Source organism: Helianthus annuus, chromosome 13 (assembly GCF_002127325.2).
Source record: "Helianthus annuus cultivar XRQ/B chromosome 13, HanXRQr2.0-SUNRISE, whole genome shotgun sequence".
Classification (NCBI taxonomy): Eukaryota; Viridiplantae; Streptophyta; class Magnoliopsida; order Asterales; family Asteraceae; genus Helianthus; species Helianthus annuus.
The window spans coordinates 91,601,182-91,617,617 of NC_035445.2; the positions used below are offsets into that span (position 1 = coordinate 91,601,182).

At 31.7% G+C, this 16,436-nt stretch overlaps 2 protein-coding genes and 1 long non-coding RNA gene across 3 annotated transcripts; all 3 read right to left on the reverse strand.

Moving 5' to 3' along the window:
• Positions 1-475: 475 nt before the first annotated feature.
• On the reverse strand, positions 476-6,440 carry LOC110898628 (IRK-interacting protein). The gene is made up of 2 exons (XM_022145443.2): positions 5,947-6,440; positions 476-2,095 (listed from the first exon to the last, which is right to left on the reverse strand). Exons 1-2 carry the CDS (start codon positions 6,193-6,195, stop codon positions 581-583), a joined length of 1,764 nt encoding a protein of 587 aa, XP_022001135.1. The 5' UTR covers positions 6,196-6,440; the 3' UTR covers positions 476-580.
• Positions 6,441-13,393: 6,953 nt separating this feature from the next.
• On the reverse strand, positions 13,394-14,035 carry LOC110902966. Its single transcript, XR_002571555.2, has 3 exons — positions 13,998-14,035; positions 13,808-13,862; positions 13,394-13,669 (listed from the first exon to the last, which is right to left on the reverse strand). It is a non-coding gene; the product is annotated as an uncharacterized LOC110902966 (long non-coding RNA).
• Positions 14,036-14,739: 704 nt separating this feature from the next.
• Positions 14,740-15,804, reverse strand: LOC110901293 (putative F-box/kelch-repeat protein At1g12870). The gene has a single exon (XM_022148130.1). It carries the CDS (start codon positions 15,802-15,804, stop codon positions 14,740-14,742), a length of 1,065 nt encoding a protein of 354 aa, XP_022003822.1.
• Between the last annotated feature and the right edge of the window lie 632 nt (positions 15,805-16,436).

Consider the following 16,436-nt stretch of genomic DNA (forward strand, 5'->3'; position numbering starts at 1 on the left):
GTCATTTTCGGTCCCTGAGGTTTGGCCGGTTTTGCGACTTTCGTCCAAAGGTTTGTTGTTCCACATCTGGAACCGAAAGGTTTGAAATCTTGCCATTTTCATCCGGCTCGTTAACTCCATCCGTTTTTCTTCGTTAAGTCAGGGGTATTTCTGGTTTTTTTTTTTTTTTTTTTTTTTTTTTTTTTGCTAACTTAAAGGGTAATTCAATCTTTTTCACTTTATGTAAAAAGACCGAATACCCCTAAAAAAAGAACAAATGCCCTTTAAGTTAACAAAAAAGACCGAAATACCCCGACTTAACGGAGAAAAATGGATGGAGTTAACGAGCCGGATGAAAATGTCAAGATTTCAAACCTTTTGAATCCAAATGCAGAAAAACAAACCCTTGGATGAAAGTCGCAAAACCATCCAAACCTCAGGGACGAAAATGGCATTTTACTCTATTTTTTACTCTCAGCATTTGCATCCAACAACGTTAAGGTACAACACAATTGATTAAATCCACATAAAGAGAACATTTTGTTAGCCACTTAAGAAAAAATAAACAAAGATTGACAAATTAAGACTAGTGTTTATTTTTTCAACCAGCAGTCTTATACCTGCAAAGAACCTTGCATCTTAATACCCTATCTTGCACATAGAACCCAGGCATCACCATAACCTTCACTCGGGTCGGGTTCTGAACCCGTTGTCTATCCACAAACACATCCTCCATGAACATCCCATCAAAGCTTCTATTCTCTTCCACCCTCAAAATCCCCAACGCCGGATTAAACGAAAACGCCAACAAATGTAACAACCATATGCACTTAGCCGCCACAAAAAACGCTTGCAACAACTGTTCGGGCCAGGGCCGGGTCCAGTTCAATGACGTGATTATACCGCTCATTTTCTGATCACAAAACCGACTAAAGTCATCGCTGTAATACTTCGTTCCCTTCCTCAAAACCTCGTTCCAACTCAAGTTTCTAAGCGCGCAAAAAGACGAAAACTGTGCTTGGCGTTCTTGTTGCGGGTCTAAAAGCTTCGGGCTTCCGTTCTTTTGAAACACGCAGTTTTCAAAATCTTGATATAACGATTGGGTTATAATCGCTTCTAGATGGTACAAAACCGCTCTCGAGTATTTTGAATTCAAAGATAACTTATGAGGTTGAAGAATCAGGTTCAAATTCTCTAGTAAAACCGCATCGCCTTCATCGATTTGAGCTACTAAAGTTTTACAAAAGTGTTTTACCGATAACCTTGCTTCGGAAACTATCTGCATAAACCCTTCCACCATTACTTCATTGCTAACCGGCATGTTTTCGTTGTTTACATCAACGGGTTTTCCTTTCGTTACCGCTCGGGAGTGATCGTTATCTTTCGTTTGTAACACTGCTTGACCTAAAGCCTTCTTCAATTCTTCACAATAGTTTTCTAAATACTCCAACTTTTCTTTCAACCCACCTATAGAAGATTTCATTTCCGAAACTTCCATTAACGCTGCATCCCGTCGCTCGTTCGCTTCAAGTAATTCTTCCTTTAACGCTTCGATCGATAATATACCCAACTCTTTATACGAAGCTTCATCCGATTCTCTCGGGTTTGGAGAGTTTTCTACAGTTTTGTGTTTTTTCTTGTTTAACCGAGGAAACAACCACGAAAGACTCTTTCCGGATTTCGGTTTGGAATGAGAGTGAAGCGATGAATGGGAATCGGTCATTGGTACCACCAAGCTAGAGTACTTATGATTCTTGGTACCGTTTTCCACACCGTTGTTATTGTTTGTGGTAAGCGTTGCGGGTTTGCATTTGTTACATGATGAGATGGATCTAAAATCGCCGAGACTGTTTCTTCTCGATCTGGAGAAATCGGGTCCCGGTGAGGCTCGGAGGAGTGTGATGTGGTGGTTTGAAGACGCGGTGACAGAGTTTTGATCATCGGATGGGCACGTGTGAGGGACGATGTTCATTAGTTCGGGTGGCAACAATGTTCTTGATGATGCGTTCGGGTTTCTGTAATCGGACAAGAATCTTAAATCGTCGTTAACTCCTCCGTTTACGCTACATTCGTCCCAACTTGGAAAACTTTGATTTCTTGGTACATCATCATAACTCTGTCAAGATCAAGTAGTATATGTAAGACTATTAGTTAAGTTCATTTTGTTACAAAAACACCTAAAAGTTTGTTCAAAAAAAATTCATACATATGAATTGAAACTGCTGATGTTACAAAAACACCTAAAAGTTTATTCAAAAGAATTTTATGCATATGAATTGAAACTTCTGATGAATTTTTTTTTTTATTATTTATATTTACATGTTAAAAAAAATTACATTAACTGCATGATAACTTGATATATTTAAAACTTGGATTTAAAATCACATTTCAATTAACTAGCCATAATAAAAAAAAAAAAAGGCATCACAACTACATGCACTCGCTATAGCGATACAGTGTCAATTTATATCGAAAGAAAAAACAATAAAAACAAATACCGGTACCAAAACCGATGTTGTTCGTTAAGTTTTGGTTTGGTCCCCTATGGTAGCGGCATGATGATCGGTGCATTTTAAATACACCTTGTTTCTTATTAATTGTATTATGAATGCAGTGATATAGCTGTAAAATATATTAGTTTAGTTTGTTATTGTATTTGATAGGTTTTAAGAGATTACGGGCTAAAAAGATAAATTTCTAATAGGAAATTAATGATCGCAATAAAGGTTGTCTTAAATGAAAACTCTTGATCAAAAGCACTAATGAACCATGGGTGAGAAAGCATGAGAGTTTAGAATATTGATTGTATTTATGGTCAATAAATAAATAAATTAACTCAATATATATTGTTTTGACATATGGTTTTGCAGGTCATGGGAATCAAGTTAAAAGGAATTTGTGAAGAGAATAGGTTGTGTGCGTGGGATGCTGATGGAGTGCAACAACAAAATAATATTTGGGCTACAATAATTTAAAGTGGACTAAGCTTAAAATGGAGCCCAGAAGGAAAAAATATTAGCAGCCCATGTAATAAACGAATGAGAACTTTTGGTGGGGCGAATTATAGATGATAAATAGGAGAGCACAGCCGTCACGGAGGGCTGGAAGCCTGGAAGGGACGAATTTTAGTATTTTTCTCCTTCTCTCAAGCCAATCAAGGAAGTCGGATCAACTCGGGATGACAACCGGTGTCGTGAAGACAAGCATGTGCGGCTAACCTTCTCGTGACTTCTACCCGGATGAACTTTTGCTTGTTTTTACATTAAACTTTGTTTACGGATTCTTATAACTGGTACAGCTTGACCACTTGTGTTGGATTATTGGTAAACGTTTCTTGTGTTTGAATTACTTGTCGTTTATTAAGCGTATTGGCAACTTTCTTGCGTTGTTAGCGGGTTAGTAAATTGGTGGGTAGTTGATACAAGCAAACGGGTTATTAGGTTGCATAGTGAATCTTAAAAACTATCCCTATTAACTAATCAAATTCATTAATTCCGATGCCATGTCTATGTGGTGTTCTGAATCGGTAAACAGGTTTTTATGTTAAACGGGTAATTAGGATTCCGGGTGGAGGTCATAGTTATCGATAGCGAATAGCGACAACGTACCTATATGCTACGTAGCGATAGCGATGAAATAGCGCCCGCTATTTCGTGTTTAGCGATAAGGTAGTCAAAAATTTAAGAAATAAAATATAGCTATCTACATAACTTTCTTTTATATATAACGTTAGTTTTATACTTTTTATGTATAAATTTATAAGTTTAAGAACCAAATGTAAGCTAGTGAAAATAGGGGGGTTAAATGTTAAAATACACAAACTAATTTTACACTTTTATGTAAATTTTTACAAGTTTTAATTACTAAATGTGACCTAATGAGAGATGGAGGGGTTAAATGTTAAAATCCATAAACTTATTAAACCCTAGAAAGGCACAAAAACGCAGCAGCCGCTCTTCTCTTCTTCTTCTTCATAGTTTCCAGCAAGTTTCCCCAGCGACAGAAATTGCAGGTTTCCGGCCGGAGCAACAAAAACAAAAACGCAGCCACTCTTCTCTTCTTCTTCATAGTTTCCAACAAGTTTCCGGCAGAAATTGCAGGTTTCCGGCAGAAATTGCAGGTTTCCGGCCGGAAGTCGTCGTCGGAATCCGCTATTTTCACGCTATTCAGCGCTATACAGCATATAGCGACCATGTCTCGCCTCGCCACGCTATTCGCGATAGCGGTCGCTATGGCCGCTATCGATAACTATGGTGGAGGTTACTTCTACTTAATATTGATAACACTTTTGGTGACAAATTGTGTTTTCTTTTAAATCTACAAACAAACCCCCAATTTAGATAATTTAGTTTTAATTAATTTCTTTAACGCTAACCACAAATTCTCCGTGGATACGATACCCTACTTACGCTATCTACATAGTTTAATTAGGTTTTTGATTGACCCTTACGACAGTCATCACATAATATCCATTATCGAACAAGAAACCAAAAAAATAATACATATCGATATCGATATTGTTCAGTTCGGTACGATATGGTGGAGATAGAGTGTTTGTTTATCGAAAGTAAAAACAATAAAAATAAATACCGGTACCGAACTACTGATACAAATGTTGTTCAGTCGTGTTCGGTTCGGTTTGGTATGATAACGACAAGGTATCGTTTTCAAAAAAAAATATCGCAATGTTAAAATAAATAAACATAGAACGCAAACCAACCGAACCGATATCAACAGAACAACATTGGTACTAATATCCATCTTCGTTTTTATTGTTTCCGATCTTTGTAAGGTTTTCTCTTTCAATTACCATAGCGAGTGTCGGTACCATAACATACGATCACACACGCGACTAAGACCGTATAAATCCTAAATAATTGGAACCAAATGTGTAACTTCTGATACGAGATTCAAAGGTTTAACTTTTCTTCTAAACTTATAACATAGTGTTTATTAAAAATGTCTCAAAAATAAGAGAAAGCGTGTGTTGGTCCAAGTAACATGTTGCAACATTTGCATGCATGAAAGCCTTAAAAGGTGAACTTTCTTTTTGAAGCAACTTTAGTCTAAAAAGCTGTCTAACAGAAACTTGAAACTGTAACAAACAAAGTTTCCTTTTATTTTTTTTTTTAAATAAACAGAGAATCTTTTTTTTTAAACCAACGTTAGTTTTCTTTTTTTTTTTTCGGAAAAACCTAAGTTTTGTCATCTTATAAAATTAACGTCAACTTTTTAAATAAATCGGGTCAAAAAAGACGGGTACTATAAAAAATCAAAAAATCAAAAAAAAAAAAAAAAAAAAGAAAGGTCTAGACAACTTTTTAAACAGCTATGATGGACATGGAGATGGAGTTATCAGTATGAATCATCATCCACAGGACCACATGATCTTTCAAAAAGAGGAACCTTAATAATGCTGTAATATGTAAATATCGGGTCTATTTTGTGGGTTCATATGAACTTACTTAGTTTGGAAAATAAATTGAAAAAAATTTGTGAGAATATATCAAAATGAACCCAGTAATAAAAAAAAATCATGAATCCGTCACAGTTTGGAAAAGAAATTGTAAAAAATTAGTGAGAATATATCAAAATGAACCCAGTGAAAAAAAAAAATCATGAATCCATCACTGCCCAACTTCACCTTTAGTTTCAACCTTATTTGACCTGACCCGACCCGAAAATTATATAATTACAAAACATTTTGATGTTCAACCTAATAATGCATGGTTGAGATTGAATTTGATTGTATCCAAAACTAGATAAAAACGGAAACCAACGTGCATCAAGGTGTGTAGAAAAGGTGTTTCTCCTGTAGTGAGTGGACACTGGTGTATATTTAGAAGTACGTTTAAAGGTTGTATGAGTTAGTTGTTCTAAAAATATAAAATGGCGACACATGTATTTTAATTAGTAGACAAGATTACATATTTACAAAAAAAAAAAAAAAGAAAAAAAAAAGCTTACTGGGGTAAAAACAGGGTAATCTTGAGCAGAGAGTTGAGAAGCAAGTTGTGGGTGGGGGGACGCCCGAAGGTGTGCGGGGCTGTTGCTTTGCAACAGCGCCGCATGAAGCGCTCGAAGCTCGACCGCTTTAGCAATGGCTGCTTGAATATCCTGCTTGCTGACCTCGGTGGCTGTTCGGTTAACGGTTGTATGGAAAAGTTTGGATGATTCCGGAGTTCCGGTGGCCGCGGTGGTGGTAGTGGTGGTCATTTGTAGAGTAGGAGAGAACAGAAAATAATAATAATGATGATGATAATAATAATAATAATGATAATGATATTAAGTGGGAGGGAGAAAAGAAGAGTGTATGGATTGAATTAACGGTTGGATTTGAATTCCAAATAGAGAAGAAGGATCAGAGGTTTATCGAAAAAGGAAGAGTGAGACTGAGAGAATTTGTCATTGTTACCAATGGAATAAAGGGACGGGAGCATGTGAAGACGAGTGTGAGTGTGTGTTTGTGTTTTTCTAGTGGTCTTATTAGATGGTGGGTTGAGTGTGAAATTTATCAATTACTATATTGCCCTATTAGTTTATTTATTAACTTACCCACCTTAGGTTAAAAGAAAATTAACCTATATGATTTTGTATAGTTTGTATAGTTGTCTTATAGACCTTATACCAATATATAGATAAGGCATTCCATCATATAAACATTTTATGTAGATTGACACAAAGTATGGTATAAGTTGGAGAATTATGTTTAATGAATCAAGTTGGTTTATTAACTCAGGGGTTGTTTGTTTTGAGCTCTGAATGAGCTCTTAATGGTTTAGACTTCTTACTGGTTCAACACTTAATAAATTAGACTGTTTGTTTCGCGAGCATATGTTTGAATGGTTCAGACATTTGCCTCTAAATGGTTAAGCATTGTACTGAGTCTGAATGGTTAAAACCTCTTATCTGAATTGGTCAGACATTTGCCTCTGAATGGGTAAACATTATACTAACTTTTAATGGTTCAGACCTTTTACTGGTTCAACACTTAATGGTTTAGACATTTTACTGGTTCAGCACTTACGTTTTTAGAATTGCCAAACAGCCACTTACCTACTTAGGTTAGTTTTCTTAACCTTATGTTGTGTAATTGAATAGTTGCCTTATACATATAATATCGTATAACCATTGGGGTTGGTGGCCCAATGAGAGAAGTGAAGCTTCTAGGAACATCTAAATCAGAGAGTTCATTGATTCAAGCCTCATAAGAAGTAACAATGAAATTTGTCGTTAAAAAAAATGATAATAGTGTATAAACATTTTGTGTGAGATAATAGATCTGAAATTGAAAAATGTATCATGTATATGTATAGTTGCCTTATATGTTATATAGTATAAATATTTTATGCATAGTGACAAAAAAAGATGAGATAATAGATCTAAAATTGTAAATGTATTATGTGTATGTGTTTTAGCGAAGTTCTAGTATAGTTTGGGGAATATGTTTGGTTAATACAGTTGATATACAAATTTGGATTGATCTGCTAACTAATAGATCAATAAAGATCAACCAAAAATGTCTTCACTTATATGTGGTCGATTATCAAATTATGAGAATGTAACTTTAAATGATTTAAGTTGAAGTTTTCGATGTGTAAATATCGTATATGAATCTTTAAATTAATCAAGCTTAACTAAATTAGCGATACAACGTAAGGGAAGAGAAATGCAGGGTAGATGACAATGGAAATGACAAAAATATACGAGACAGCAAAATGTGAATGTTGATATGGGGACGAGGTTGATACAGGGGTGTACGAAGAACATGTCGTACCGTCTAAATTGTCTCATACCTAATTTTTCTATAAATTCACGGGCTTGTTATGGATAACTAAAATGACGACAATATAAGATTTTTCTAAAATAAAATGTTAATAACGCTGTAAGTAGTTTCGCTATCATGCTGTTAAAAAAATAGTTTTTTAGAATTTGAAAATCTCATTCTTTTTTTTTTATGTTTATAAACATAAAGGGTGTAGCATACAGTTGTGGTCTATACATAATAAAAGTTATTTACAAAGTAAACTTTATACACATCTCTTTCTGTTCAAAAAAAAAAACATATAAAGTATTTTCTTTTTTATTTGGTTGGTGACCACAACCACAGATAGGATGTGCATTAGATCGAGACCAACGATATTTGATGATTTTTTCTTTGTTAATTGATACTAATTTTACTAAAAACTTATAATAGTTGATACACTCATTTTCTAATTCATTTACATACTTTTTTAATTACTTTTTGCATCATTTTTTAGTTTTTAAAGATGCCTGATTTTCTCAGTCTTATCAGTTACAAGTGTAGAATAGATATGTAGTGTCAAGTCATATGTGACATATAAGAGTCTGGGAACCATTACACATCACATTATCATTGTAAATATGGTTTTTATTTGAATATATTTTAATAAAAATGTTTAATCATTTTAAAGCATATATAAATTTAGAATAGTGAGATTTACCACCCAATCAGTAACATATAAAACAAATAAGTTAGAAAACAGAATTTTACTGAAAACAATATATATATAAAAAGAGAAATTATTTTCGCTTTTCTTAAAAAAAAGATTCATGGAGTTTGCTTCGTCAAACACTATATATATAAATTTACTATATAGCCTCCTTTTTATTTTATTAATTGGAGTGGAGTAGTTTTAGGATATGAGAAATACACAATCATTAATTGTAATATTTAATTTTTAACATAAGCTAATGAGAAAATGTTTAAAAAAATAGTATAGACTCTATGTCTCTATGCTTTCATTTATCAAATTCACGAACATATTAATATATAAAGTTATACCATTGATTACATAAAAATAAATAAAAACTAGAAAAACCAAGTGAATTTTCATTTATTTTTATAAAATAATAATAATAATAATAATAATAATAATAATAATAATAATAAAATGGTGGGGGCCGAAAGACAAATATATCCAAAGGGCTGGCGTTGTACAGTTCATCCCGTGGATACTTCATTGTCATCAAGTGGGGACCTATACCTTTACCTAGACCACCCAAACATGGAAATTTTACCTACTTAAATAGACATTTTTACCCCTTGTATTTACTCTCACAAATTTTTTAATTTTTAATATAGGGTAGAGTAATTAGAGTATAAACAAGCTGAGCTATTTGAGATAGCAATGAAAAAAGTTCAATAAGAGCCGAGCTTTAAAATTTTAATACAAAGGGCAGCTGTAATTAGAGGTATAAACAATCCGAGCTATTTGAGATTGGCTCGAAGAAAAAAGTTGAATACAGTGGCGGACCCAGAAATTTTTCCATGAGGGTGCGAAACATTTTTAAAAATTTTAGGCCCCTAGGTATATAAGTAAAAAAATCGGTTCGTGTCGGGTCGGTTCGAGTCGGGTCATGTAAAATAAAAGAAATTGCGCCATGACGTCCCTACTCATGGTTCCTATCACAAACAAATTGATGCATAAGTTCATCGCTCCATAAAATAATGTTTCAATTTTAATTTTCAACCCTAGAAATCGTGTGCAATCACCCTAAAAATCATCTAAACAACATAATCACCCTAAAAATCATCTAAACAACCATAAAGAACGTCAAAACACATGAAATTTCAAACCTATTTAAGAATTTTGTTACCTTTTGGTGTCGGACGGCGATGGTTCGCGGCTGCTGATGACGTGCTGTTGTGGTTGCTGTTGTGGTCGATGATCGCTGGTAGGAGACGACCCAAGAGAGGGAGGGCGGGATGAATTCTAAGGGACTATATGGCTTATTTTAATTATTATAGTTTGAACTTAGGTTGAGTTTGGTTAATGGGCTAGTAATTAGTGGGCTAATTATGTTTAATGAAATAGTGGGTTAAGGTATTGGGTATTTGGGTTAAGTTGGGTAGTATAAGTTTATATAATTTAGGTAGTTTTTTTAATTAGAGATTACTAAAAAATTTAAAATATAAACCGAAAACATTTTTTACCTAAGGTGTGTGGACGAAAAATTTCAAGGGGTGCGGATAAAAAATTCAAGGGGTGCGGACGAAAAAATCCAAGGGGTGCAGACGGGATTTTCAACGGAAAATAGCACTAATTTTTTTTTTTCCCGGGGGTGCGCCCGCCCACCTTGGGCTATATGTATGTCCGCCCCTGGTTGAATAAGAGCCGAGCTTTAAAATTTTAACACAAAGAACAGTTGTAATTAGAGGTATAAACAAGCCGAGTTTATTTGAGATTGGCTCAAAGAAAAAAGCTCAATAAGAGTCGGGCTTTAAAATTTTAATACAAAGGACAGTTGTAATTAGAGGTATAAACAAGCCGAGTTATTTGAGATTGGCTCGAAGAAAAAAGCTCAATAAGAGTCGAGCTTAATTGAGCTCGAGCCCAAACCTAAAAGTAAATTTGTTTAGTAAACAAGTGCAAGTCTCGCTTATCTAGCTTAAACCGGCTCGCGAGCCTAAACAAACATATTACTTGGATAATAATAATAATAATAATAATAATAATAATAATAATAATAACTATATAAATATATATTTAACATATCAATGAAAAATAATTAATGAATATTTTTCATTAAATCTATACATATAATAAAGTAAATCATATGGGGTACACATGTCGCTCTATTAGGTGATCTCAACTATTTTTTCCCGCCTAAATAAGTAGATATAGATAATATTATTTAATAAGATTTAAATAAAAATATATTATTTTAATCCATAAATTTTATCTTTTTATCTTTTACCCTAAACAAATAGACAAAGATAATATTTATTAATAAAATTCAAACAAAAAATATATCCTAAACAAATAGATATAGATAATATTTGTTAGTAAGATTCAAATAAATAATATATTATTTTAATCTATGAATTTTATCTTTTACTATTTTTTTCCATTTATATTTATCATGACTTTATTTTATAGTAGGGATTAATAAAACTGAATTATAATAAAATAAGCATAGGTAACTCATGGCTTCTACTAATGTTTTAGATTTTTAATTTAAAAATATAAATAAAAATACAAGTAATAATTTTTTTCTTTTACTGTTTTGTTTTCCATACTAAATTATAAAAAAATATATTTCAAAAAAACACGTGTATTGCACGGGTTGAATAAATTTAATTTTGTATACCAAATAATAAAATTGATAAATATAAATGGAAAACAAAACAGTACAAGATAAAAAGATAAAATTGTTACTTGTATTTTCATTTATTACTTGAATCTTATTAACAAATATTATCTATATATATTTGTTTAGGGTAAAAGATAAAACGATAAAATTTATGGATAAAAATAATATATTTTTTATTTAAATCTTCGGTCGCCGGAAAAACGTTTTTGGCCGAAAAACTCATTTTTGGCCGGAAAACTCATTTTTTTGTCCCAAACCTCTTTGTGACCTTATTACTTACTTTAGGAACCTTTTTCTACTAAAAACCCCAATTATTGAGGTCGCCGTAAATTCTTTTATCGCCGGAAAACTTCTTTTTGTCCGGAAAACTCAAGTTTTTTGCTGGAAAACTCAACATTTTCGTCTGAAACCTTTTTGTAACCTTAGATCGAACATTTAGGAACCTTTTTCCGGCTAAAAGCGTTTTTCCGGCGATAAAAGACTAACCCACATTAGGGTTCTGTTAGTCAGGGTCCATTGGAAGCCAATATGTTAATAGTTGGGACAACCACTCAACCAGTGGTTATTTTTTAAATTGGAACTGTTAGCGGGCAACGACGAATAATTGAGATTATTAAAATCAAATATTCCTTTCTTTAATTCAACTTTTCCCAGGTTTTGTTGGTGTGAATTTTGATGACTTTGTTTTTTTATTTTATTATTTTAGGAGGTTTATCCAATGAAATTCAATGTTATTAGAGGTTTCTCCCATGAAATTCAATGTTGTTAATGACAACTTATGAATTTATCATGTATGTTCAATCAAAACTATCAAGAGTAGATTAAAAATAATAAGTAATTACAAATAATAAATTATATCGTTTTCATTAATCAACCCGTGTAACACACGGGGCCATAACCTAGTATATATTTATATAATAATAATAATAATAATTATTTATACAATTATGGAAAAATAATTGAGTTATATATAAGCGAGTTAAGCTTAAGATTGAAAAATCATCCACTAGCCGAGCAAGAGCTCAAGCTTTTATAAGCTAATCAAACCTGAGCTCGAGCTAGTCGGGCTTAGAGCATTTGCACCCCTTGTAGTACATCAATTTTTTATATTCATGTTGGCTTTTTTATATGATACTTTTAATATTATTTATATTGCAAGTGTTTAAGCAGATGGTTCGGTTATGGATTAAAATATCAAACAAATTTGGTCGAACACAATATTTTATATTTATATCTTTGTATTCATGTCGAATCCTTTATCTTTATTTATATAAAAACACATATTTCTTTAAATTTTATTAATTTTTTAAAAACATCTTATATCCAACTCTCTGTCTCTATCTCTATCCATTTCTTACTCACAAACAATTATTTTATTAATTTTTTCTCTTTTCTGCACACTCACAATAGCAATATAGAAGGTTGAATATAAACCTCTAAATATAAATGTGTATTTTACTTTCTATATATTTTTTTCTATAGATTTTCGATAAATACAACTTTAAAAACTGTCTTGAAGTTAAGTTTTTTCGTACATTATTATATCTTTACATCACACCATCAACTTTTGAGTAAATTGTCATTTTGGTCCCTGTGGTTTGGTCACTTTTGCCACTTTAGTTCAAAACTCAAACTTTTTTGCATATGGGTCCCTGTGGTTTCAGTTTTATTGTCATTTTGGTCCAAAAACGAAATCATGTCATATTTGTCTTAAAATATCTTGCTATTTTGTCATTTTTCGCAGGGGCAAAATGATCATTTCTTTTTTATAAATAAATACCATAGTTTATAAGACAATATGACCTGATTTGCCCCTGAGGAAAATGACAAAATTGCAGGATTTTATAAGACAAGTATGATCTGATTTCATTTTTGGACCAAAATGGCAATAAAATTGAAACCACAGGGACCCAGATGCAAAAGGTTTGAGTTTTGGACTAAAGTGACAAAAGTGACCAAACCTCAGGGACTAAAATGGCAGTTTACTCTCAACTTTTTTATGTTATTTATTAGCTTGTTGCTCCCGCCACTCCTCATGGTTCTTCAACCTTCTTATTTATACATTACTAGGTTATCACCCGCGAACTTCGCGGGTAGGAAAATTTTATCTACATTATCACAAAGTGTATAAATATAAATACAAATATAAAAGTGACACATTACATAAATTACTTGTTAACAATATGAAAATATAGTTAAAATGCACTAAAGTATAAAACAATAAATTTTTTTACTTTTGTTAAGAATTAAAGTGTCTCCAGACAAACAACAGTTACTCTTTCTGGGAGCCATCTATAATATCTTGTTGCGGCCATCACTATAGATCTGCAAGTTAAAAGACAATTCTAAATAACATCACAAGGTAACTAAGCTCCCAGTGAAAGATATGTTCACAAAAAGTATAAAAAAAGCAAGTTAACAAATAAGATGTGCATATTTTCATAGTATTCACATGTATATTCTATTAATTGATAGGCCAGCTTTTAATAAACTCATCTTCAGTGTGTATCATGACATTTGTAGGGCCTTGGTCTACACCCCATATTTTGCACGCAGCGTCGTCCGGAATAGACTAAAAAAACAAACATATACATTCTTAATTATTAGTATAATAAGAAATATATAAACAGTACAATAATATTAAAGTGTATTTAATAATGATAAAAAACAAAATAATAAATATAAATTATAAAGTAAGTTATCAAAATACCAAAATAACTTCGTCCGCTACATTCATTAGCCTACAGAACCAGTATCCTCTGAAACTAATTTAAAAATTACAACATTAATAAAGAGTAATAAGTAAAGGTTAGTGTGAGAAAAATAAAAAAATATGAAAAAATAAACAAAGATAATACAAATTAGATGTTACATAAAGTAACAAAATTAAAAATAAATACCTTGATGAACCTTCAGCCATAAGAAATACCTACAAAAGGACGTTACATAAAGAAACCGCATCTAATTAGTTATTAAAAAAATATTACTAACAACATAAATAATATGTGAACAACATCTTATAATATAAAATAGATATGTAATAGTTTCTTCATGAAACGTCATGTGTATGTTTTTTAATTATTTATTCATATGAAATCATAAATTCAGTAAACAACAATATGTAATAGTTCCTATAATTTGATTACTATATATGTTTAGAAACACCTTTAGACACTGCATATAAAAAAAGTTGATTATGGAAATTATGATCAGCTTATTTTGTATTGAAATATATATATAATTTCTAAACTATTGAACTACATATCTTATTTTGTATAATCAAAATATACGAATTTTTTTAAAAAGTTTTCCATATTTATTGTTAATGCTTATGGCGGTGTTACAATCTATTATCTATATTAATAAACATCAAAGATATTTTTTTTTAATTATAAGATTTGTAATTTTTTTAGGATGGATCTTAATCAATGATGGTATTTGGTAATAAAGAATGCAGTCACCACAGTGAATGTTAAAATATGTAATTTACTGTAATGTTTAATTGGATATAAGAAAAGATGAAAAATAATACTAAATTCTTTTATTATTAAAGTAACGATAGGATAAAATTTCAGATAATTGAAACAAATTAGATTGTTCGAGAAACAAAAGATGAAATAGTATCAAATTAATTCCTAATTTTTAATCGAAAGGCGAAACAATTGTCTCCAAAAATAATGCGCCTTTCGGTCCGTTGTAGCTGTCAACATGTTGGATGTAGTTAAAAGAATCATTGCAAAGTAGAACTTCAACAGTATCTCCACAAATACTTGTTATCAACCACTTGTTGTCTTGAATTACATTTGTCCTTTGCTGAGGCTCCAAATGTTGAACTATGCGAGCCTTATTGAAAGAAAAGACCTTGATCCAGTCATCATGTTCATATTTGACCAAATCTGCAATTAGTTCACCAGCATAATGAACAACAATGACATGGAGCTTGTTCGAAATTGTTAGAAAATGTACTTGGCAAGGATTGACTTCAATACGCTCCGGAAAACGAAGTAAACTGAAAGATTCAGAGATAACATCGTAAGCAACTATGTTCCTTTCACCAGGTGGAATCCAGTAACTTGAAACAATGAAATATATTGTTTTGCCGGAATAAATTCCAGAAGACCATGAATAAAAGTTTGAAGCGAATTGAGTTCCGTTCAAGAAGTTTAATTTCCTCCATGAGTCATGACGTCGTGAATATACACGAGCAGTAACTACGTCCCAGTAACAATTAATATGAAGCACTTTTAGATCGTTGTCCTCGTCTAAGTACATTCCACCAGTATCGTAGTGTCGACCAAAATAACGAATAAAGTAGTCGTCCGATATCAACTTAAAACGTCTCGTCGTTGGATTCCAAAGGACCAGCTCATTGGGATTCCTTTTAATGCAAACTAAAATCAGACCATTAAACGAACATATAATGCTTAAAAAGGATGGATGGACATCATATGGAAAATTTACGGTTTTGCTAGTATCGACTTCTAAGTTGCCAGATACTATGTCGTCAACGACTATGGAACTTTCTTTCAAGGAGAGCAGCTTCTTTTGTATTGAATTTCCAACTCGCCGAGTATGGATGAAAACAAACTTTGGTGTGGATAATTCATAACACCATTGTTTAGAAACACATTTGAAACGACAAACTGCCTTTGCAGGTAGTCTCGATAAGATCTCTTCAAATATCATGTCATCCCCAATAAGTTCCATGATTCCTAATAATCTGAAAAAATAAATAAAAAAAGATTGAATACAAATGTTAATATATTATAATACGTGTATTATAAATCGTAAAAAAAATATTCTTTTTAAAAAAAAGTTGGGAAGGAAATAATCTTTCTTAATTTTGTAAAATTCTAATACAGTTAAAATATATCGAACAATTAATATCATATATATACAATGTAGATGTAGATAAAAAATATGTAAATAATAACATCAAATAACATTGCAGCTTTAGATTTCATTGAAAGCTTTAAAAAGTATATAAAAATTTCATTAAAAGAATGTCATGTAACATAAAACAATGAAAGGGTCATTTTGTAATACAATCGCATGGAATAGATGATCGAATATTAAAACCAATAAGATGTGATTTCGGAATTTTAGGCGAAAAAATGATGTTAGTCAAATCCGTTGATCTCAAAATGTTTCCTGTAAATTATATTATTGAGTTTTAAACAAATAATTGTGTAAACTTAAATGTTATATAACAAAATAAATTAAGTTGACAATTTATGTAAAATAATTTAATCCATAAAACTATTCAATTTACATGTAACAAAAGAAAAAGGTTTGAATTAATGCAATAGAGAAGAGGAAATTTAATAAATATTAAAGCA

Excerpts from the sequence above, each read along its gene's own strand:
- LOC110898628 (XM_022145443.2), bottom strand. The coding sequence starts at position 6,195 with ATGACCACCACTACCACCACCGCGGCCACCGGAACTCCGGAATCATCC. Across the intron at positions 2,096-5,946 it reads ATTACCCTGTTTTTACCCCA|AGTTATGATGATGTACCAAG; the intron begins GTAAGCTTTTTT and ends TGATCTTGACAG.
- LOC110901293 (XM_022148130.1), bottom strand. The coding sequence starts at position 15,804 with ATGGAACTTATTGGGGATGACATGATATTTGAAGAGATCTTATCGAGA.